This window comes from Balaenoptera musculus, chromosome 20 (assembly GCF_009873245.2).
Source record: "Balaenoptera musculus isolate JJ_BM4_2016_0621 chromosome 20, mBalMus1.pri.v3, whole genome shotgun sequence".
Lineage (NCBI taxonomy): Eukaryota > Metazoa > Chordata > Mammalia > Artiodactyla > Balaenopteridae > Balaenoptera > Balaenoptera musculus.
Window position 1 is genome coordinate 785833 of NC_045804.1, and position 24573 is coordinate 810405.

The following is a 24573-nucleotide window of genomic DNA, read 5'->3' on the forward strand; positions in this document are numbered from 1 at the left end:
GCTGACCCTCAGTCCCAGTGCCGGGATCCAGCTGCCACCCTTTCCTGTCTCCCCTTTGAAAACCTTGAAGGGACTTCATATCCCACAGGTTCAAAGCCACGTGCTATTCCCTGAAGCCTGGTCTCCTGGCTTGTCACACAACAGCAAGTGTCACCACTGCCCTTGTCCACACCTGCCCCTCCCTCCTATACCCAATTCATCACCACCTCCTCAACAGACCCTGGGCTTGCAAGCGTCTCTCCACCACCTCTCTCCAGCTGCAGGAACCCGATCGCTCACCGGGGTGAGGAGGGGCCTCCCCACGGGCTGCCCCATCCAGTCTTGCCCACTTCGAATTAGCTCTCCAGGGAACAGCAGGCATGATCCTCTCCCAAGGCAATTCTGACCAGGCCACCGCCTTCCTGAGAGCCCTGTGATGGAGTCCCACCATGGCTCTCAGGCTCAAGGACCGAAGTCTTTAACTTGGTCCGAGACCGGCAAGGTGGCCCCACCTCCCTCTCCAGCCTTCTCTCACTCCGTGTTCAAACACTCCAGTGACCAAGGGCTGCTTCTGGTTCCTAGAGCACACAGGGCTCCCCCCCCCCTTTAGGGCCTCTGTACACGCCGGCTACTTCACCCAGAAGGCTTTCCCTTTTTTCTTCACCCAGATAGCTCTTCACACCCATTAGAGCGCAAATGTTTCCTCACGGGAGATTTTCCTGACCCCCCAGACTCAGTCCCCACCCTTTGTCATCCACTGCCAGAGTCCCATGGCCTTTCCATAAGCGTCTGCATGACTACTGGGCCCAATACTAGAGGGCTTCGAACAGAGTCTCAGTCTGGCTTGTTTATATCTCCAGCGTTAAGAGACAGTTCCTGGAAGATGTATCCGTGGAGTAAACGGTCACCTAAATTTTTGTACCTCATTTTAAGAGAATTCTCCCCCAAACTTGTCATACTAATATTCAAATAACTTTCTGATGACTTCAAATTTTAAAAACACGAAGCGAGAGAAGGCAGAGCAGAGAGGAACTAAACTAGAGATTAAGACACATGGGTGGAGGACACACAAGTTTACAGAGCTGATCTCAAGTATTTGGAAGTTAAGGAGATGACACACTACTACAGGAGTATTCTCCAACAAACTGATTATCAACAGTAAAACAAAGGTACCAGCTGATATCACTTTCAGCGGATCTCCCCTTCAAACTTTACCAAGAATCTGCAAATACTGAAAATTAGAGGCCCACCGAAATAGAAACCCAAAATTCGAGTCTGGTGAACAGATACAAGGACACACCGCCAACTCTAAGAGAAGCCGAGTTTGTGCTGGGCAGACACCGCCCGACTCTGGGGAAGTTCAACAGAATTGATCCAGCAGCTCAGAAGGATGGACAGACAGGCAGAACAGCAAACAGACAATGACAAACTGGTCTCCCAACCTCAGGTTAGGACAGAGAAAAGGACGCTCCTAGAAAGTAAAATGACTGGATTACTATTTTAAATATAAATCTATTCCATGTATCTTTAAAACATCCTCAGTTGAATGTTTGCTAAGTTTGACTGCATTTGTTTTATAGCATCATCACATACCACCAGGAATATAAGGCAGGAAATTAGCATGTTCTTGGGCTTCCCTGGTGGCACAGTGGTTGAGAATCTGCCTGCCAATGCAGGGGACATGGGTTCGAGCCCTGGTCTGGGAAGATCCCACATGCCGCGGAGCGACTAGGCCCGTGAGCCACAACTACTGAGCCTGCGCTCCACAACAAGAGAGGCCGCGACAGTGAGACGTCTGCGCACCGCGATGAAGAGTGGCCCCCGCTCGCCGCAACTAGAGAAAGCTCTCGCACAGAAACGAAGACCCAACACAGCCAGAAATAAACTACATTCCTTTAAAAAAAAAAAAAAAGTATATGGAGACTTTAATTCCCTATAAGCCCTTTCCAAAGAGTAAATACAATTCATCATTCATAAGAGATGATGAAAATTAAAAAAAAAAAGCATGTTCTTAGATTTTTCTACGTTTTATTATGAAGGATTGGGGTGGGAGGGTAGTGGGGAAGGAAAACAACATCTGGATCCAAGTTGTAAAAATGGGGGATTTGTTTTTTTTTAATATACAAAATCCATGAAGAACTTTCAAAAACTTTCTGGATGAAGTATCAGAAAAATCCATGTGAGAGAAGAAAAAAGTGAGTCACTGATCAAGATCTATATTCAAATATAAACCTAACCCCAGTTACTTAGTTGGAAGATTCAGGCAATACTTAACCTGATAAAAACCACCTGCCCTCAGCAGTTATGAAGGTTAAATAGTAAAAGTTGCGTATAAAGTGCTTAGCACTGGGCCACACAAAGGCCATGTTCAATAAATGTTAGGTACTGTGATTCCCAGCGATAGCTCAGTGCCTGGTAGAGAATACGCTCTGACTACATGATTAGATGAGTAGGTGGATGGTAGCCAGCCACAGATGTAGGTCTCAGAGCCTTATCAGCCATAAAACCTAAAACTTCAAAGCTCAGCTTTTTTAAGGGGACGGGGGGACAGAATGGGGACAGTAATGGAAACTTTAAAAGGTCAGATTTGCACAAATAGGATTTGTGCATGCAAAAGCATGCGGTCCTATAAACTCAACAGTAATCCTAGGGCTCTATCTAGCTCAAAGGATTGTAAGCAAGCTTTCCCAAAATAAAATCACAATTACCCACCCTTTAGGGCTTTTCTCCTCTCCCTTAACTGTTCTCAAACAGTTTTAGGAACAATGCATCCTGATTTGCGTCCACCATGATTTCCTCTCCTATGCATGTCTGAATCCCACTATCATCACACATCACTGGGGTCAGGGTACCATTACTTCAGCCTTATGGCTCCTACAAGGTAACACACAAAGTTCTACTCCGAGCATTTGTTATTTCCTCTCCAGGTTAGAAAGGGGCTCCAGAGTGATTATTTGGGTCACAGAGCTCTGTAAAAGGCCACAAATACCAGATTTCAACCGTAAGGAGTTCACATAAGTTAGACAGTAAAAAAACATTGGCTTGGACCCAACAGAAGTCAGAAAATTTTAACATTTTACTTGCTGCCAATAAAGAAAAACATCAAGGGAGGATCAGGGGATTTTTTTTCATCCAAAACCGACTCAATTCCTGGCTGAAGGCCAATTCCCAGCAATCAGGGGTTTGTTTTACATGAAATTTTCAGCATTTCAATGATAATATTTTTAGAAAAAAAATTCAGTACCATAGATTATTTTTCTGAGATATTGTGCTTCAATGGAATAATTAAGAGAAGGGGGATATACAAACACCCAGTAGCAGGGTGAGGTAGTGCTTCCTATCTCTAGCCTCAGAAGACCAACAGCTGACAGGATGCTTAGAAAGCAGGCAGCCCAGGAATGAGGTTTGGTCTCCCACGTCAATGCCCATCAACTGCTAGGTAACAGCTACTTGGAGCCCCGACTTGAGGATGCTGAAGTTGAGAGGATCATGAAAGAGACCAATGTTACCTGCCACAGCAGCTGGCCAAAGCATGTTACATACTTGCTACCGAGAATAGAACCCAACTCCCCCACTGCAACGAGGGAAGAGGCCTAAACTGGATTTAAACCAAGATTACCTACCTATCTTCCAGTCTAGTGCTCGTTTATCACTGGAAGGTCTCTTAACTTTTACACTTTAACTTATACATGTTGACTTTTTTTTAAGTACTCTTTAGTGCTCTATGTGTCTAAGTCATCCTTACCCAGTTATATTTTAAACTCCCTAATAAGACTCAGAGTCTGTTCACTCTTATGAAAACCCTCTTCCATATCAATAGCTAGTACATGGTTCTGTCCACAGCAGATCCAGGAGGTGACAATCTTCTTCCCCAAAGAGGACGGCACCGAATTCGCCTCACACGCTTCTCCTCTTTGCGCCCACATGTTCCAGTGTAGAAAAATAACTATAAAACCCAATTTTGATCTTAGGTTGGACGTCAAGACCAGGAACAAGAAGACCTAAATAGACAGTCATGTGGGTGAGGTTTAGACAAGCAAATGGCTATATAACAGTTCAATTAAGTAATTATTTCCACCCCCCACAGAGACACATCCACACACACACTTCTTGCCCACAGAAGTACTGGGTAAAAGTAAAATTTGCATAGAGGTGTAATGAACACTGCACACTTAGAAAAACCTCTGACAACCAAGTTTTCCCACAAGTAGCATGCAGTAGGATGTTCCCAGGTTGCATAGCAAACTCTGTAAAAACTAGTTCAACTGGCTTATGTTCACTTCTCAGTTTTGGATACTTTGATAGAAAAATCCTATTCATGGTCTTTCCACATTAATATACATGTAACTAACATGCATGTGACCTTATAAAGGCATCTTAAACTATATAACACAAATTAAACTCGAATCCAATCAAACCTCTGGACCCAGCTGCCAATTTGCAGAAAAATACAGGGGAAATTGATGTACTATGAGCATCCAGTTACCAAGATTCTGACTGTGGGAAACACTACAGGTCCAAAAACCCAGGGACGCCTCCAGGTAAGTTATAAGGAAATGGGGAAGTTATAAAGAGACTTAAGGACATTTCCAATTATTTTTAAATGTGCAAGATTAAACTACAGTATCTGGGGATAACCACATGATAAAACTAAACAAAACACACAGAAGTGATGGGTCTAAAAGTCACGGAAGTCGTTACTTTGGGGGAAGAAACGAAGCAAATGAGGACCAGCCAAGCTCTACTACTTGACCTGGGTAGCAGTTACAAGCAATGTTGGCTTTATGGTAATTCATTACACCATACATTTTCTGTGTGGTTCTATACATTTGCATTTTATTTTACAATGAAAGGTTTAAAAGGTATGATCCAATTTTCCTCCCTAAGGATGCCCTAAAGGTGAACTCTCCAATACCATATAGCCACCCGCTGCATGTAGCTATTTAACTTTAAAAATAAACGCAACAAAAAATTCGGTTCTACATTTCAAGGGCTTAATAGCCAGACAGCACCAGTGGCTACCCTACAAGACAGTGCAGATTATGGAGCATTCCCGGCATCACACAAAATTCTATCGGACAACAATAGTCTAGAGCACAAGCTGGCTTTCCAGATCAAGCTCTGAACTTCTAGTTCATCTCTCCAGGAAAAACCTGGCAGGTGCATGAGATCCTTAACCTTCAGTGGCTTCCATTCCTATTATTCTGCTTGTAAATAAGATGCCTGGCAGTGACAAGCAATAAAAACTCATTGACAACCACCCAGCAACCACGGTGACCACAGGCAGACCCCACCCAGACTGGCATTACTCCAGTGCAACTAACAGTAATAAAAAACAGGAGTGGTCTGATTTTTTTTAATCAAGGAAGACATCTGCTTGCACCAATTCATGATTAGATATACCATACCGATACAATAAAAAATGATTCACCTCCAAGACTAAAAAATTAGATGCACTCTGGGATCCCACATACAGGACCCCGCAACAGAAGGAGGACATTAGTGGAAAAACTGGTGCAAATTCAAATGAGATCTATAGTTTAGTTAATACTGTACAAATGTTAATTTCCTGTTCTTCCTAATTATACTACAGTTATGAGAGATGTTAACATTGGGGGAAGCTGGGTGGGAGAGACAAATTCCTTGTATCATTTTTCAACTTTCCAGTGAACCAGAATTAGTTCAAAATAAAAGGGTGAAGGAAAACTTTCTTCCAAAGATTTAAGGAGCTGGATGAGAAAAACTCCAGTTAGAGCCAAGGATGGTTCAATCACTTGAGGATGAAATGAGGTTGGTGTAAGTTTCAGTTCATAGAAATGAAAGTCCCCACTCACTGCCTCACCCAAGAATCAAAGATTTTCCCAGGAAAGTGAGCTGACTTTGAAAAGGAAGGCTATTATTCAAAGCAAGTAATGACTTCCATACAGCAGGTGCAAAGGAGCAAAAAAAAAAAAAAAAAGGGGGCCTAGAAACTTCCCACTCCTTGCTGGTTACACAGGAGACCCTGGTGTAAAATTTATCAACCTATACACTTATGATCAATGCACGTTTCTGTATATATATTGTAATTATAACACAATATACAGTTGTGTTACAATTCAATTTAAAAGTTTTTAAAAAGAAAAAACTTCCTACTCTTAACACAAGTCCTATAAAATCTTCAAAATTATTCATATATATCAAGTCAGCAGTAATAATTTACCTTGAGTCTCCTAACTTTGAATCTGGTTCAAAGACTCTTGGAGCAATAAAGATGTCCAAGCGTATGGGAGGGAAACTCACCAAGGAAAAAAATAGGAACCATCACTTTTGGCTCATTTTTTAAAGCAACTTAGAAATCTAGGACAGGAAAGAAAATTCTCCAAGGAACACTTACAAAGACTTATGTTGTGTTTAGATTTAAATAGAAAATGCTGAAAAAGGTATGCATAAGTGTCCAGGTTTAACTTCAGTTCCGTCATTTTGTATATTTTCTATATTTATGTATTTCTAAGATCAGAACCTCAAGTCAACATTGAAACTAAGGTTTGACGTCTATATTTGGCTGTACCACTGTTCAGAAATAATTTCAATTCTAAGAACAGGTCACTGTACTACAGAAGGCAAAGCCACATAAACTTTATGGTTATATTTAGTCAACCCTTCAAATCTTGCTTGGGGGCCTCCAAAAATATGTACATTTGTAGATTAATACTAGTGGGTTTGTACATACGTATTTTAGTTAACATATAAAATGCAAAATCAGCTCTGTTGTAATATCTCAGTGTAAGATTAATAGTAGACTAAGTAGCTCAGGGATGTAGCTTGCTCCCAAAGAATCATGAGCTAAAATTAGAAAGACAAAAGTCAAAGAATATGTAACTTCAAGCAGAGCCATTTTCCTTGCCTGTGAATTCCCATCCAAATTCAAAGTCTTACACATTTTTAATATTTTAAACAAGATCTTTATGTTATTACCAGACTGGTAACCCACATTATGAAAGATGAACATACAATCCTTACTCAGTAAACCTCCTAGGCTTTAGAGCAAGATGCACATTTGTCTCTAAAAGGCACTGCCATTTTTCAAAGGCAATAAAAGGAATTCAGTGCCTGTTCTGTTTGCATATTTCCTCAGGCTTTAATACAGAGATTATGGGATGAGCACCTAGACTCACTGGCAATAGAACTTAAGATTTAAGACTACAGAGTACATGTAAGTACAAAGGTTTATGAGCTACCAGGAAGCAGGAAGAGGCAGTGGGCACAGTATCACTTTACAGGAGTTGGGGCATGAAGATCATCACAGTTTTGCGGTTGGGTTTACAGCACATCACGGAACCCTCGTGGCCAGTTCCAAGGCTGTAAACTCAGGACCTCAGTTATACAGCCTCCACAGTCCCTTCCTGCTTTAAATTCCAAGACCATGGCTCTTCTTGATCCTGTGACTACAGACTTCACCAAGGAGGTCAAGGTCAGTACTTAAATGGACATGAATTCAGATGATTAACCTACATTTATAAATAGAAGCATGTTTTTAATTACCTACAGATATATTAAATCTAATGGTTAAGAGAGCTATCCAGCTTCTTAGTGACTAAAATCTCGCCCATCTGACGTGAATATATTCTACTAGTTCAATTTTTTTTTTTTTTTAATCCTAAGTCTCCACATAGTTTCAGGCTGCTCGGACAAAATATACAGATCAACTAAAACTTGACATAAAAGGGACACACAGGAAATGCAAACAAGAGCCAGAAGTTGACGATGCACTTTCAGAACTTTGGGATAAAACTTCATTAATTCTCCACCAACAGGCAAGTTAGCCAAGCACCTTGTTCACGAACAAGCCTATCAACGTTAACAGCATGAATGCTGTATTCTCCCCAAGTTTATGCTTTAATCATGAAAAGCATTAGTATTACACCTCTCACCGTCATATTAACTGAAGAATAAGCCCAGAGCCTCGCCCAATGAGTTATCTTATCTCCAATACCTTTACCGTTTATGTTAATTATTCGACAGCAGTGCATTAGGTTCATTTTAGACCACCACGGCACATCTCAAGCAATAAACTGTTCCAGCTCCCACCCAACAACTAATCTTTAATAAATTGTGATTTTGCAAGTTAATTTGCATCACATGATCAGACTCAACTCAACCAGCAGGTGCTGTGGTGCTTGATGGTACTGATTAAGCAAGAAAGAGAAAGTAAGACAATGCATCTCAACCCTTAACCCAAACTTGATTTTGAACCTAAAGAATAAATAAGAATCAGTCCTGCGTGCTTCTCAACTGTTAGAAACTGAAATTAAAACAGAAGAATGATCAAGTTTTCCATGTTAATGAGTCACTCAGATCGAAGAAACTAATGTAAAACTAAAGTGATAAAAATCACTTTAGTGATCAAACTCACCATGTGAAAACATCAGATTCACTCAAGATTTCAAAATTAGGCATATGATTCACAACAGGATCATTTTGTCATCCACCTGTTAATGTCAACTTACAACTTTTCATGATTACAACTGCATCAAGCACCTTTTAGAAGAAAAGTATGATTTAAACTACTCCCTACACTGTAAAACAGTTAAGAATCAAGTTGCAATTTCCAAAGTTTTAAAAGTGAGCCATCTCCCATCTTCACATTTTAAGATAGTCATCTATAGTTGTATGCAGTAATTCAAAAGGAGGAAAATAATTTAAGCTCATTTACTGCCACTGAACTTCAAAACAAATCTGAATGGAAACTAACGCAAACCTTTACAAGCATGAGCGTAGCTTTCTTGAACCAATGAGTTTTATTCCAATTACAAACAGCACCACAAATCATCCTTTATTAGAAAACCTGACAGAAGGAAAAACAAGTGAAAAGGTGAGTAAAAGGGACTGGCTACTTATCACCATAGCTTCAGATACCAACAAGGAACTACCGCGATGAAACAGACACCCCATCACCACCCTGGTCTCAAAGCTGCAGGACAGTGGGCGAGCTCTTAGCCTCTGCCCCAGCGTCCACCCCTGCAGAGCGGGGACGGGAACGCCAGCTCCCCGGGGAGGGGGGGGGCATATGCCAAGCACATGCCAGCGCAGCAGCAGTCTTCCGTGAGTTCCGATTTCACAAAGCTGAAATCCAGATGAAAGCCCATCTTATGTTCCCACCTGAGGTGCTCTGCAGCACCCCTTTACCTTCCAAGGATTCTGATTAGGGTTATAACACTTTCCCAGAGTTTAGCCCCGTGGAGAAGAAATAACTACTGATAATGAACCAGAGATTCTGGCAGAATAAACCAGTGTGCAGTTTTTAAAGAACAATGTGCTGCCAGTTTTAAATATGTGAATGTTTTATTTCTTTCTTATTATTTCCCTTATTGATGTGTATAAGCCTATTGGAACTCAGCATTCGTTATCACCTCCAGTCCTAATCTCCAGGCTGGAAAACACCCTGCACTTCCAGCTGCCACCAACAGTACCAGCTTCAGAACAAAGACCCTCGGAATAGTGTCAGAGCAGCACCCTTACTAAAACACATTTTCCAAAATATTAATACATCATATCTGACATGGGTATAATACTGTTATCTCCTGTAACTGCAACATCTTTCTGAAAAGTCAGCATGACAGTTAAAAACTACAAGAGGAAGTCAGGGATTAGCGCAGAAGAGCCCACGCACGTGTGGGGACAGGCAGGGGGGTAGACCCTCGTACATTTCTCCATCTGCCCTGTCTGGGGGTCGGGGCTGGCAACACCGCCAGCACCACAGCCTCCCCGGACCCCCAAAGTCGTTTTCAGGCTCTTTTGCTCCATTATTTCCTCACAGTAGAGCATTTCCCCCCAGCTCCCCAACTGAAGGAAATCCCACGCATCCTACAAAGCCCAAATCGAAAGCCACCTCCTAAGGAGCCCAAAAACCATCTTCGTCATCATGTCAGTCGACTCCTACTTGGTTCAGACTTACTACGGTGAGCTCTCTCCATCTGCACTGCCAGGCTTTCTGCCCTGCAGCGTCCAGCACAATCTCCCACTACCGGCAGCAAGCACAGAAGCGTTCCCGAGTTGAACCACTTCATCCCTGCATACCTCCTACCATCCGGTGAGGGGACTAAAGTCTAACAAAGCAAGAGGAACTGTGTAGCGGGGCACCTGGGGCAACAGCACGGAGTTTGGACCCTCACTGCCTGGTGCGAGCCCCAGGCTCCACCATTTCCCAACTATGGGACATTGGGCGAGTTGCCAAACTTCTGTGCCTCAGTTTCCCTAGCTGTAAAGTGGGGATAACACTGCGGACCTTTTCAGAAGTGTCATGAGGATCAAAATGAGGAATAAAAAGTGCTCAGAACAGGATTTAAGAGTAAGCACGACATGGGCGCTTGTTATCGTGTCTCAAATACAGGAAAACCTCTCCACCGTAGACTACAGTGCATGAGGTACTAGCCTCATCACTCCAAGCATCATGGTTTCACCAACAGGATCACCGGCACTTAGGAGTTAGATCATCTCTAAAATAGAATTTTGCTCACAATTCAGCTGTTGATTGGATCATGCTCTTATCCCATTTCTCATACAAGTCTGTCCAAGTTGGATCTAAGTTTGTTTATAGTACACACCGTCAGGTCCTGGGCTTCCACTCTTATTTCTTACCTATTGAAATCACCCCAGTTAATAAATGATCTTGTATTTCCCAACATGCCCAAACTAGAGGTGTATAGATATTCGGGGGAAAACAGCAAATGAAGGCATCAAAGATTAAGTGCTCTCATGCTAATCTTACTTTGTGAACTCACTCTTAAAATAATTCTTATCTTGTGCTGACAATCAAATCATTCCCCCCCTCTATTCCGTTCTTGATAGAAATCTATTTCCAGAAGCCATTTTCCCCTTTGTATTATTTAACAGAGGGTTTCTTTTAATGCAGCTGTAGAAATTTCAACTAGATTTGACTGCTAAAACCATGCCAATCCTGAAATGTTCGTATGCCTCAGGTTAAAGTCTAACCTGAGTTTTCAGTTTGATGGGAGAGACGTGACAAAGGGTTTGTTGGGGGAATTCTGACAGACAGATGAGGACAGGGAGGCCCTCGTTCTATGTCACCAAGACATACTTCAGTGTTTCCCTCAATGGCATCATTCTTTCCTCCCTTAATATAAATTCAGGCTCTGTAAGTACCAAAAAAGTTTCCATCTGGCTCTGAAAAGTGCTTTCTGCAGAACGATGAGAATCTGAACCCGAGCTCCACCCCACAAGCTCCACCCCACCAGCCTGGCAGATTCTTCAGCACTCATTTCTTTACAAATGACCATATCCTGTGCTTAATGGGGCGTTTTTGCAAAGAAGTATACAAAATGAGAAAGCTCCTGGATGTCTGGCATGAGGCAGCATTTAACACGAGTTTCTTTCAACTGACTGAAGCCTGTCAAGGGATTGCAACTGGGTGACAACCGTTCCACCCCTGCGCCCCCAATGCTGTCCCTCCACTCCTCACGTGAAGGTGCAGAAACCTTTCAGGAACAAGAAGTTTAAAAACACCAGAATGAAGTCGAGCTACTACTCCCTCTGGAGCATTACCATCTGGTTTCAGCCATTAGCAATCTCCAAGCAAAGGACCATTTAAATGACTGTACCAAACACATCCTGGCACTGGTTTTAACTTTTCACCCCTGTACACCCAAGGCATCGCCCCCTCCTGCTGTGGCCCATACCATGCTCTTGTTTTATCTGTGGCAGAAAGATTCATTCTGATGTCCAGATACTTCTCTAAAGTTAGAAGGCAGGCACACCAAGTGGTTTATTCCTATCATACTAATTCATTAAGCTTAACATGACATAGAACTTATTACCGATACAAATTAGAATTTTCTGTTCTATATTTTGGACTAAGTATGCTGAGCTTCAGAAATCACCTTCTCTTAGGCCATCTCAAGATCTACCCCCTCGCTGACATAACTTTGGATTATAAACTAGACTTTAAAATAGGCAGGGGCTTCCCTGGTGGCACAGTGGTTAAGAATCCACCTGCCAATGCAGGGGACACGGGTTCGTGTCCTGGGCTGGGAAGATCCCAATGTGCCACGGAGGGGCTAAGTCCGTGCGCCACAACTACCGAGCCTGCGCTCTAGAACCGACGAACCACAACTACTGAAGCCCGTGTGCCTAGAGCCTGTGCTCCACGGGAAGCCACCGCAATGAGAAGCCCACGCACCGCAACGAAGAGTAGCCCCTGCTCGCTGCAACTAGAGAAAGCCCGCGTGCAGCAACGAAGACCCAACACAGCCAAAAATAAATATATATTAAAAAAAAAAAAAAAAAAAAAAAAACCAGTAGGCAGGCAGAAGTCACTGTGATCCTTCCAGCTAGGAACATTCATACCATACCTCTAATATTTATACAATCTCACACCCAGCAAATATTTACGTAGTATCAACCGAGCACCAGGCACTGCATTAAACATGGAAGACAGAGAAATAAGCCTCAGTCCTTGCTCCCGAGGCTAGGAGAGGAAACAGACAGGAAATACTGTGGAGGGTGGGTCCTATGAGAGGGAGAGCGTCCAGAATGGCAGGGAGGACGGAAAAGGTCCAGGCTAAACTTTAGGCTAAGACTCAAAGTGTACTATCTGGGCAAAAAAAGGTTGGAGAAAGAATGGAGAGAACACACTTTCTGGAAAAGTACAGCTTACTTCAAGTGACAGGAGGATGGGAGAAAGGAGAGCAGCCTTAAGATGAGTCAGAAAAAGCAAGGCGGCGGGATTGAAGAGACTCAATGTCCTGGCAAGGAGCCGGACTCCATCCATACAGGGAAGCTCTGCAGGCAGTTAATGGCACTTTGAAAATCACTCTGAAGGAAAAAAATTAGCATGTTAAGGGTCAATGTGACTGAAAACTTACATCTGAATATCATCCAGGAGAGTGAAACACTCAGGACACTAAGACACATGGTAAAATTAAAGGAAATCTGCATGTCAGATTCATCTGCAAAAATAAATATTTGAGATTTCTACTGCCTAAGTAGGAGGAATAACCACTCCACACACCTCAGCATCAACTTCGGGGGGTGGGGGGTATGCGTGTGAATAAAAGCACTTTCACTTAATGTACCAAGTGAAAGAGCAGCAATTCAAAAAGCCATTAATCAGAAATCATTTCGTAACAGTTTGCACCAAATGGGAATCCCCTATACTAAGTTTTCTTCATGCGTCTCTACTTCTGAGAGGAAAAGAAAGTTCCAACTGCCCATCTCAATCACACTTTCCTGCATTTTAGGGATTACGGACAATTTCATCTTTGAAGTTGAAATAACCCTTTAGTCTGACCTCAGTGCAAAACCTCCAGTTTCGAAATTACACTCACTCTTACTTGGACCTGCCTCTTTGGAACTTACAGATAACCAGACGCTCATCTATAGTCCACATGGCTTCTAATCTGGGGGGAGGGGAACCAAGTGAGAAGCAGGGTCCTGACACGCTGACCTGTTCTGAAGATGGAAAATCCTGGCATCAACTTCGGAAATCGATGGGCCACCCCGGAGTCTAGGGGTGGCCAGTCCAGTACACGGAAAGGATGGGTACTTTGTCAAAGGCGGCCAGCCTCACCACGCAGCCCCGCCCGGGTCCCTGCCCCCACCCCTCTCCTGGCACTCGCTGTCCACACTGCTTGGCGCTCAGAACCCTGAGGCTTGTGATGAGTAACTAGGCATCCTTTTCTGAAAAGCTGCCAACTCAATCCCCTTTCTGTTAAAGGTCACCCTCCCTTAGGATGGGCCCAGTTTTCTGGAATTCCTCAGCTCCTACAGCCAAAGGGGGGAAACCATTCTTTTTTCTTCAAACATCAACTTTCGTTCTCAGAGAAGGAATATCAAGCACTGTCCTACTTTGGTAAGCCGAAACATCGACCCTGAAACGGGCCTTCAAGATAGAATGTCATTAGGAAACGGGTAGAGAAAGCTGATTTTTTCACCCTCAACGATGGAAAAATACAGAGCTTCAGTCAGCCTCACAGGTTCCGTACAGTATTTGATGTGTACTCAGCAGGGAAATGGCTCAAGTCAAACCTGGCTCAGCAGCGCTGTGCAAGCACATGAACGTGAAATTCCCTGCGGACGGCCTAAACGTGCCAGGCGGACCAGCCAGGACAAAGAGCCACAACAGTAGGTCCCGGTCATCCGTGGGAATTCATACTGATGCTGTCTCCAGCGTGTATTCAGAGAGCCTGGGTGACAGTACATTTTCACTTGTGACGTTTCACCACGAAGGAAGGAATAGAAAAAGCAGGGAAAACAGAAGAAGCAGGTTAGCCAGATGTAACAGACTATTTGGCCCGTCAAGTAAGCAGGTCACTTTTTGAGAGGCTGTTTTTCTATCGCTGTTAAGTAGAGAAGGGCATGGGTCTTGCTAACTGAGGGGGAAAAAAAAAAAAGTTGGCTCATTCCCTTTCCCAGTAGAGAAAGTAGGAGATAAGGCTGTTTTGGGGTTCCACGGCCCCCGATGGAGAGCATCTGGGAAGCCCGGCACTCTCGGACAGCTGCTGGTGGAAGCAGCCTGAGCAGGACAGAGACCCCAACTGGACAGACCTTCCGGGCTTGAATCTCAACTTCCTCAATGACCAGGGCCAGACAAGCTTACTTGTATTCTTTAAGAAGTAGGCAAGGGCCAAGCTCTCCAGCAGCCTCACGGAGATGAAATGAGCACGGAACAGATCAAGCCAACCCACAGAATAAGCCAAACAAAAGTAAAGCAAATTCGAGTCCTGTCATTTCGGATCTACAAATGGACACGCTTGTCTTCATCTCTAAGAACCTGAAGAAGGTTCCATGGCTTCAAGATCTACCCTGTCCTCCTCCTCCCTCCCCAACATTTAAGGTCCTTGGTTCCAACCATGTCAGGCAGCAAATTCTCACCGCAGGTTCATCCTGTGTTACTTGCCCTGGTAACACATTTTCAGGGTTGTACCCCTGTACCACGTGTGCTGTAAGGACCGAATAGAGTCCATCAGGTAAAAGTGGGAATGACCCAGCAGATCTCTTCAGAAAAGCTTCCTGCTTCCATATTTATGCTATATCTTGGGGGAAGGGAAGAAGTGGGAAATCACCTTACATATCTCTTTTAGAAACACCCTTATAAAATATGCTTTCTAGATGGTACAGATTACAAACCCGGTTTTAAGGACTAAAACTCGCTTATTCTTTAGTCTTCCAATTCTGACTTAACACTAAGTAAAATGATGGTGAATATTTTAGGTTTAAAAGCTAAACGAGTCCATGTATATGTGACTCGTTTGGAGCATCTGCCCCTCTTAAGCCGAAGTAAACTCAGCTGCAGGTATTTTATCTTCTGACCAAAGCAACACGCTACATACTAAGAGCTGGAGCACTACCCCCTCCATCAGGTGACAAGTACGGGTACTAAAAGCAGCCTCAGCCTCCAGCTGTCATCCCTAGAGGGTGGGCTGCCAAGGGCACACGAGGACGAGTCATTCTTCTAAGAATGAGCCTATCAAACCAAACCAACAGGAAAAGTTGAGTTACAGAACATCAAGAGAAAACTTAACATCTGACCATTTAAGAATATATTTAAGACTGAGACAAGTACCAAAATAGGAAACACTGGGTAACCATTGTGTGATTAAGAGCATTGCCCTGAGCTAACATTATCTAAGTTACAACCAACAATAAGATAATGGGTTTAGCATAGGCCTGCTCGGAAGTCAAGAACTACAGATCACACGTAACTACACAACTGTAACAAGCAGCTCCCCACGAACAGGCTTATACTTGAAATGCTTTCTGTGAATTAAACATCTGTAAATGCAATAAGGGAACTCATTCAAGGGATCAGGTTTAATTCTTCAAAGCAAAGAATACTGCATAGAGCACACGTTCACTGCTATAGTTTGGTTTGTAAACCCTGAATTTCAAATATAAGGAAATTCACAGGACAGATACAAGGGGCTAAAACATGTTGGAAGAAGTGCTCAACCTTACACAGGAGATGGAATTCAAAAGAGGCCCTTTTTCACCTACCAGAGCAAAAATGAAGATTTATATTATCCAATACAGGTAAGAGTGAAGAGAAAGGGGTATTCTCATATTGATACTGAAAAAACAAATTGGAACCTTTTTGGAGAGCAACTTAAGCTGTGCTCATTGCAGTTTAAAAGGTATCCACACACTTCTTTGTATCTATTGCAGAAATACCTAGAGTCCAAGGATATTGACAGCTATATTTGTACTACAATAGTAGAGAACTTAAAAACATTTAAAATGTCTCAGACAGGTGAATCAATTTGCTATTTCCACACATGCAAATAAGGAAGAACTGATGTTTTAATATGGAAGGATACCTACCACCTAGTAGCTAAAAAAAAAAAAAAAAAAAAAGGTGCAGAATGACTGAAAATTTTGATCTCTTTTTTAAAAAGTATGTGTAAATAAGTGAATGAATGGATGTCTTAAATAGAAGTTATTCCTGAGGGTGGGAAAGGAAACAAGATTTCACTTTTATAGTGTTGGGGCAATTTATGAGTAGCACTTTTATAATTAAGGTAAAAGGGAGTGATCGACGTGAGATTAACCTGTTCATCCACTGAAAGTTCAATAGATGCTGAGAAAACCATTCAGGTGCTGCTGTAGCCCAGTATGGCCACTCTCCGATTTCACCAACAAAACCTGCAGGTCTCAAAGGGACAAACCTTATCCTAGGTTCTGTGTGTTTAAAAAACTCATTTTCTACATAACTACCTCCTTTCTCTTGTGCGTTATCTAGAACATTTAGTAAATATTTTTCTTATGAGTTTCCCTAGGTCTCCACCCAAACACATTACCAAAAATGACAGGAGATAGGTATCACATTAGCCCAGAATCACAAGGTTACGTCTTTAAATTTCCTAAAATCATGTTCAAAGACTTCAAACGTTGCCTATGAAGTTCAGGTCCACAACTCTGAGAAGTGGAAAGAGTCACATCTTCCTTTCATCTCTTAAAGAGACTGGAAACACGCCTTTCATTCTTTTTCAAAGGACTCAACTTGATTTCTCAATGTGACTCTCCAAATAAATTTATTCAATCGGGGTGTTAAGCACGATGTGAAGGAAAGTAGAATACTGATAGATTATACATAAAATACCTGCATCTAAGTGTTTAGAAAAGGCATATAACAAGTTCACAAGCATGCAGGTTTTAAATGGTAACCAACTTACGAGCACAATTTTAAAGTTACAGGAAGTACACCCCGTGTGTCTCTAACGCACTTAATATTAAACAGTGTTAGGATAATATTTTCCAGGCTAGAATGTACTTTCCACTTGCCCTAATAAACCGAAGCCCAGATAGCAAATTGTAACCAGAACTTACTGGTGTGCTGTACGGCCCAAAATCAGGAGTCCAACCCAATGCCTAGGTAAGAGACGAACAAAAACAGGAAGAAAGAAAAGCCACACACAGAGTGATTTCATTTTTTTCTGAACACCCACACAAAAGACAGCAATTTCTGACAAGAATGTTCTTGGCAAAAAAAATAAGTCACAGGAAGGTTTCTCCCTTGAAGGAAAAGGCAGCTCTACATGCAGATTACTAGGCAATACCAAACAATTTTTTTAAGGCCCAAATTTACAGCCCTCATATTTTGAGAACATCTAAACAACGTTTTTTTGGGGGGGGGGATCAAAGAAAAGATGACTGGAAACACCGTTCCTGTCTGGAATGCTTATTTCATGCTGTACTCGAAAATAAAATCCAACATGGCAGCTTACCTTGGCACTGGAAGCCTTGTTTCCCAAACCCCCTGAAAAACAAACAAGAAGAAGATTTCTTAACATATTTTGTGTTGGATACCATATCTTAAGCCAGTTATGTAACAAAGCTTTCTAGAGTTAAAGGTTTGTACATGAAACCCAATGATGTGACAGGAAAACATGCCTAAATAGCTCAGAGCACAGGGTCAATGCAACTTTGAAAAAATCTGGCCTCCATAAGGCTCACTAAACTGTTTCAACGTATTCAAGGGTTTTTGTTTTGTTTTGTTTTTTACACTTTGTTACCAATACTTAAATTTCAAGACAAGAACATGACTATAAAGTTGTTGGCTACAACATTCAGGTAACAAGAAGGGCCTGACCTTATGGTTTAAAAAAAAAAAAAAAAAAAAAAAAAGGCTGAACTTGGTCCCTAGAGACCAACTGAAAATTGTTTCTCCCTGAAGACAACTAAAAAGCAGCTTCATCATTTGTTGTGAATTTAAGCATTATTTGTCTAGAGATTACCAAGCAGCACCACTCTCAACATTAAACTTTGGCTTAAAGGAGCCACATTTTACAAAGTATCATCCCTATTTTTTGCATGTGAGATTATGATCTAATTTTACTGAGAACCAATAGCGTCCAAAGCACATTCTGGAGCTATTTTGTTCTTGTAAATTACTTTAGAGAATTTACTTTCTAAGCAGAAAACCCTGACGTGGACGTTAAATTACAAACACCATTCCAACTAGGATGAACTACATTAAAATTCTCAGAAGGTTATGAGTCATAATCTCTTGCTTTACATAGCATTTTAAGTTTACAAAGCACTTCGCATATCTTTATAATTAACTTAGTCATCCCCACCCAGAAAATACTTAAACGCACTTAGTTTTAAAATATCAGTGCTTTATTATTTAAATGACTTGTAAATCAAGGACCCAAAGAAGAAAACTGAAAAATTAAAACCACTGCTAGACAATGCTGGGGAATATTTTCCTGGAACTTCCAAGGGGTTGCTTTACAGCTAAGCAGAGAACTGTTTCAGGGATTACTCCAGGAGAAAGAGGACGGGGAGATCTTTATTTTCCACTCACGTTACACCTGGTGACCTGACATGCCACATCAGTTCACCAGGGGCTAGCAATTGATAGTGGAAAGTCTTCAGCTAGCCTGGATATATATGTTGCAAGTCCCTTTTCTACCTTACCTACTTCCTGCAAAAGTAATCAGTAGTCTAGCTGTTCCCTTTTAATGGAATTTCACAGCTGATACATGAGGCTGAAGACCTCCCCTTAACTAAACAGCAATCTCCTCTCTGCCCTGATGCTCCAAGAACTTTAATAGTCTTATCTACAATTACCTATGTGCTCCTTGGAGCACAACTGCTTCATACACTGACTACACATTGGAAACCATTCATGGAGGTAGCTGTGCTTTTCATAAGTGTACTTTTGAGCTGATTTCTAAAAGAAAATTAAGCACCGTATTAGCACCACATTGGTGGGGCTCTCCCTTGGAGACGACTTTCCCAGGTGTGATGGATTCAGATAAAGCCACACAAAGGAAAAATTAAACACCTATTAATTAGCACATTTGTGGGACTTGCCCTTAAAGATGATTTTCCCAGGTGTGATGGATTCAGATAAAGCCACGCATAAAGGAAAAGTTAAACACCTATTAATTAGCACCATGTTTGTGGGACTTGCCCTCAGAGATGATTTTCCCAGGTGTGATAGATTCAGATAAAGCCAAGCATTAAGGAAAAGTTAAACACCTATTAATTAGCACGTTTGTGGGACTTGCCCTTAGAGATGATTTTCCCAGGTGTGATGGATTCAGATAAAGCCATGCATAAAGGAAAAGTTAAACACCTCTTAATTAGCACCATGTTTGTGGGACTTGCCCTTAGAGATGATTTTTCCCAGGTGTGATGGATTCAGACAAAGCCACGCATAAAGGAAAAGTTAAACACCTATTAGCACCATGTTTGTGGGACTTGCCCTTAGAGATGATTTCCCCCAGATGTGATGCATCCAGGTAGCGTTCTCCAGAGGGCCCCAGCAAGATCCATATGCCAGCTGGCTGGTGGCAGGGCGCACTCTGTGTTGTCACCCTGGTGCCATTCCCCAGCCTGGGGGTGGGGGTGGGGGTAGGAGTTAAGGAACCCCAGACATATCTGACTTGGGGAGGGCGTCCTACATCCTGGAAGAAGTAGAAGAGGCAAGGTGGCTAGCAACCTAATCGAAAAGAAACTACTGCTCCTCTAACTGGAGCATTTAGACTGCCTTTAGTTTCAGCTTTCTTAAAAAAAAAAAATTGAGGGGGGAGCACTGACCTTTGTGAAAAAGTCAGTTAATAAAAGCTAGTTCTCTCATCAGAAGAAAGCACATACACGATTTCCTTTAAGTTTCACAGGATTCAGAGCCCCCCCCCTCTGAAGCCCACCACTTACCCAGTCCCCGTTAACCCCCGGGGACTCCCGAGTTACTGTCTCCGTTCACTGAAAGTTACCAGAACTCTGGCACCTTCAGGCCTACCAGCACTTTTCTTAAATAAGGGCTCTGTCCTCACACGCTGGGTTTTACCAGCGTGACCCCGTGTTGACGGGGTTTATTTTAAAGGACTCCCTCTGCCCTTCTGCCCTTTACCGGCTCCCTTTCGCTCCTCCTCCCCCGCACGCTCTCAACAGTTGGTCCCCTGTCCGCTCTCCCCGGGCTCACGCAGGGAAGCCGGAGCCACTCCATGCCCAACAGGTACAGGCTGCAGCGGACAGGACCCACGGCTGCAGCGGAGCCGGAGCCCGAGCCCGAGGGGAAAGGCCGCGTCCACACCCGCGAGGCGCCCAGCCCGGCTCGCCTCGCCCCCCGCCCGGGCCGCGCCGCGCAGCCGCCGCCTGCCGCCTCCCAGGCTCTTCCCCGGGGACCCGCCCTCCGACTCTTCACGGCGCTCGGCCCTGACCCGCGGAGGCTCCCGGGCTGTTCCGGGGGCGCCGGGAAGGGGTGGGAGGCCTCCGTGTCGCCCCTGCCGCGGTGGGGGGCGGCCGGCCGGGCGGCGACTCCCGGGAGCCCTGCCCGCGTGCGTCCCGCCCGGCGCGCGTGGCGTCCCGGGCGAGTTGGGACTCCCAGCGGCTGCCCAAGTTCCCCGGGAGAGGCGGCCAAGCCTGGGGAGGACCGGCCCCGCGCCCTCCCGCGCGCACCTACCAGATGAAGTCGGTGCAGTGGCTGCAGAAGGTGGGCTGCTTGAAGAAGCGGGCGATGAAGCGGTGGTCCTTCACCTCGTGCACGTTCTTCTGTCTCAGCGCCCCTTTGCGGGCGAAGCGGTTGGCCACATCCTGAGGCGCCGCCGAGTCGTTGGCCGGGAAGACGTCAGCCATGGTCCCCCCACCGCCTGCTGCCTCCGCCGGGAGCGGGGGGCGCGGGCGGCGGCCGAGGCGCGGCAGGAGTCGGGCCGGAGCTGAGCCGCGGGCGCGCTGCTTGCCCCTCGCGCACTGACAGCGGCGCCGGCGCTCGCGCTTCCGACTCGGGCGGCGGAGGCGGCCCGCCCACCGCGCATGCTCCGAGCGCGGCCCGGGCGGGCGGGGGCGGAGGCGCGCCGGGCGGGGGCGCGCCGGCGCTGGAGGAGTCGGCGCCCCCGCGTTTTCCGCGCCGCCGGGGAAGCAGAGGGGCCGCCCGGGCCTGGGAACTGGAGGACGCCGCGGAGGCGGGCCCGTTTTCCGCCGCCGCCGCCGCCGCCGCCTCCTTCGCCCAGCCTTCCTCCCCTGGGCCGCCCGCTCCGCTCCTCTCCGTCCACCGCTCACTCCGTCCAGCTTGTCGTCCTCCTCCTCCTCAGCGCAGCCCCGCGTCCCGGGACGCGGCTTCTCGCAGCCTCCGCTCGCCGCGCTCAGACGCCCACTTACCTCGCCGGCTTCCAAGACCCACCGTATTACCGGGACAAGAGCCCGGCTTTTATAAGCTTGCATCAATTTGAGGTTTCACCTGGCTCCAATATGCAAGCCCCGCCCCTCCCGGGCCACCACGCTGTTTATTATACACCGCAGGAGAAAAGGAGCTACTTTCAATCAGGGAACACGGGCCCTTTCACATGTCTCCAATTGAATTGTGCTTCACCTGCGTCTTGTGTAGACGTCTTATTTGGATGTTAGGACGGTTAAAGGACTCGTCCTGGTTGTTTATCCCGTTACTCATTGGCTACCACAGTTAAATAGTGGGTGATCAGGCTTTCTTGATTTTACAAGTCCAGAACCTTAATTTAGAAATCGTTTTGCATCCTAGGCTAACAACTGCAGTACCGGCAGGTGCAGAGCGCAGCCAGTACGTTTGTAAATTACCAAGTAAAACTGCTTGTGAAAGGGTGGCTGGCATGGGTCTTCGGGGACGCACATGGGGTTGTACCAACTAATCACTTGCTGAATATTCATTAGTTCTGCCTGGAGGATGCTAAAATACATGAGGGAAACAACGTTTCATTACTGTTTTATTTCGTCGTCAGATTCACTAAATTCACAAAACAACTTCATCTACTGAAGACAGCGAGAAAGGGAACATGTTTAATCCTTCGAGGGGTTTAAAAAAGCAAGAAAGCTTTCCTAAAATCTATACTATCTTAGAGCATATCACATAGACCAAATAGGGCTACCATTTTTTAAGATTGCCCAGTTGAACGCGTGATGATAGGACTTTTATGTTTTGACACGTGTTAGTTATTGACCCGCCCTTAATGGGGCATGCACTTTGCTGGCTCACTTGCAATCTCTCCCCCCAATGTACTTGGAGCTTAAAGAGATTGCACCTGCTTGCTATTCTGGTCAGAAATTTTGCCAGTCGTGGTGGCCCCCTCCAGTCCAAGGGGGCAAAAAAAAGGAATGAAAAGCAGGGAATGTCGGGAATATTGAGCAAATTCTCCACAAAACACCATAAGCGTCTCACACCATGGTTGTTGATGGCTTAATACTTGTAAATCACGTGGAACACGGTAGAAAGAAACACAGATTCTTGCCTCACAGCCGTCTCTGCATCTAAGACCAAGGTCCTCACACCTTTTATGAAGACAAGCTTCCTTCTGTTTCCCTGAAACCTTGATATAAGGACAGAAGAAAAATATGGGAGAGCTGGAGGGAGGAGTTGCAGATGGGGTGATCTCTGAGCACACTGACAGGCAAGATGAGCTAAGAACCAAGTGGACCTTGGCAGCAGCCTGGCCATCACCTGTGTGCGAGTGGAGCCACTGATCTCAGCAGTGGGGAGACCAGAGAGAGACAATATCTCTTTTCTTTCTGGTTGTGGCTTTGCTCCCTTGCCTCAGTGCTTACTGTCGTTCCTTATGGGCAGGGCGAGAACTCACTGGAAGTTTGTTGACTGATGGCTGGGCTGAGCTTGAGTGCTCTATTGCCTACAGATGAGCTCACTTGTGGCGCAGGGTGTGGGGATACACCTGGGGCGGGGAATCCTCGGGCAGTGGAACACCACCCCCGGCAAGGACAGATGAGAGTGTGGGCCACAAGTGGCCCTGAAACCGAGCCAGACCCTGGGCACTCCTGGGCACAAAAGCCTTTCTGTGTCCCCCACTTCTCAATTACAGGAAATAGGCTTCGTTCAGCCTCCAGGACCTTCCCTGAGTTCCAACGGGCAGGTTCAAACAGTTGCTAATCAGGGAAGGGAGGGGATGCAGAGACAAGGGAGGGGCAGTCAAGAAACAATAGTGCAGCCTTGGCGCAGGTTGTCGGTCCCCCCTCAAAGGATACACACGTAATATCTTCGAGCTGTTTTGCAGATACTGAAACCCCCTCCAGGTGGGAGAAGTTAACTGCATGCTGCCCACAAGCACGTAGACCCCAGACCCGGTGGACCCAGAAGGCTGATGATGCTGACTGCTGATTACCTCCCCACCAACCAATCAGAAGAACGTCCACGAGCTGACCAGGGCTCTTTGAACTACTACTAGAAAACTCCTCACTACCCCCTCCAGGTCGGGATACACAGTTTTGAGGGCATGAGCCCACTGTGTCCCCCTTTGCCTGGCAAAATAAAACTATCCTTTTCTACTTCACCCAAAACCCTGTCTCCGAGATTTAATTTGGCATCCAAGTACAGAGGCCAGATTCAGCTTCAGCCCCGGCAGCCCACCTGAGAAGGATCTCCATGGCGGCACTAAAATGGAGGGGATTCCAGAAAGGGGTACCCCTGGGGAGGTGGAGTGGTCAGTCAGACATGGACGTTAGCAACGATTTTAGAGTCTGCTGTTTCCTGGGGGAAGTGCAGGAGAGCAGATGTGGTAGACTGAACACACAGTTTGTGAGAGCCCTCCTCTGTGACCCCTGACTTTGAGGAGGAAGCCCAGCACTCTTTGCAGAGGTGCTGCCTGGACCAGACTTTTGGAAAACCTCAAAGCAAAATATCATCGATCCCTAATTAGATATACTGCATTCTAAGAAGCCTATAATTCCCTGGAAAGGGAAAGCAGGATGTAAAACGATATTCAGAGATGCCATTTTTTACAATGTATGTACACCCACATCTATATGATATAAATATGCTTGTGCATGTATACACAGGTGTATACAAAGGTATACATGGCAAAATGTTCATTTAAGTGACCCTCTCTGGATGGTGGGAATATAAACGCTTTTCTGTGCAGGAAAAGAAGCCTTTGGCCTAGGGCTCACATTTTGAAAGGGCATTGGAAACCATAATTTTTAATGTTGTCGCCAAAAGGAGGTATTTGTTATATTTAACACAAAAGGTTTTATTGCCAGAAATTCACTGTTGTTGTGTGGAGTAGAGATGGTACTAATTTGCATGTGAAATGCTCGGGAAGTGTTTTCAGCTGCTGACCCTCACCTCCTCCTTAGCCCCAATCCACAACTAGAAGTTAAATTCCTGAGTGGACT

At 44.8% G+C, this 24573-nt stretch overlaps 1 protein-coding gene across 2 annotated transcripts in view; it reads right to left on the reverse strand.

The window, feature by feature from the left end:
* Nucleotides 1-22735, reverse strand: part of PRKCA (protein kinase C alpha) — a 364830-nt gene extending 342095 nt beyond the window's left edge. The window contains exons 1-2 of one of the 2 annotated variants that reach the window (XM_036836347.1): nt 20888-22735; nt 17700-17731 (exon numbers count right to left, since the gene is read on the reverse strand). In XM_036836347.1, the coding sequence (XP_036692242.1) occupies nt 17700-17731; nt 20888-21645 (790 nt within the window). In that variant the 5' untranslated portion in view covers nt 21646-22735. The remainder of the gene's footprint in view (nt 1-17699; nt 17732-20887) is intronic. The other variant, XM_036836348.1, reaches the window with a different exon arrangement.
* Nucleotides 22736-24573: the final 1838 nt, after the last annotated feature.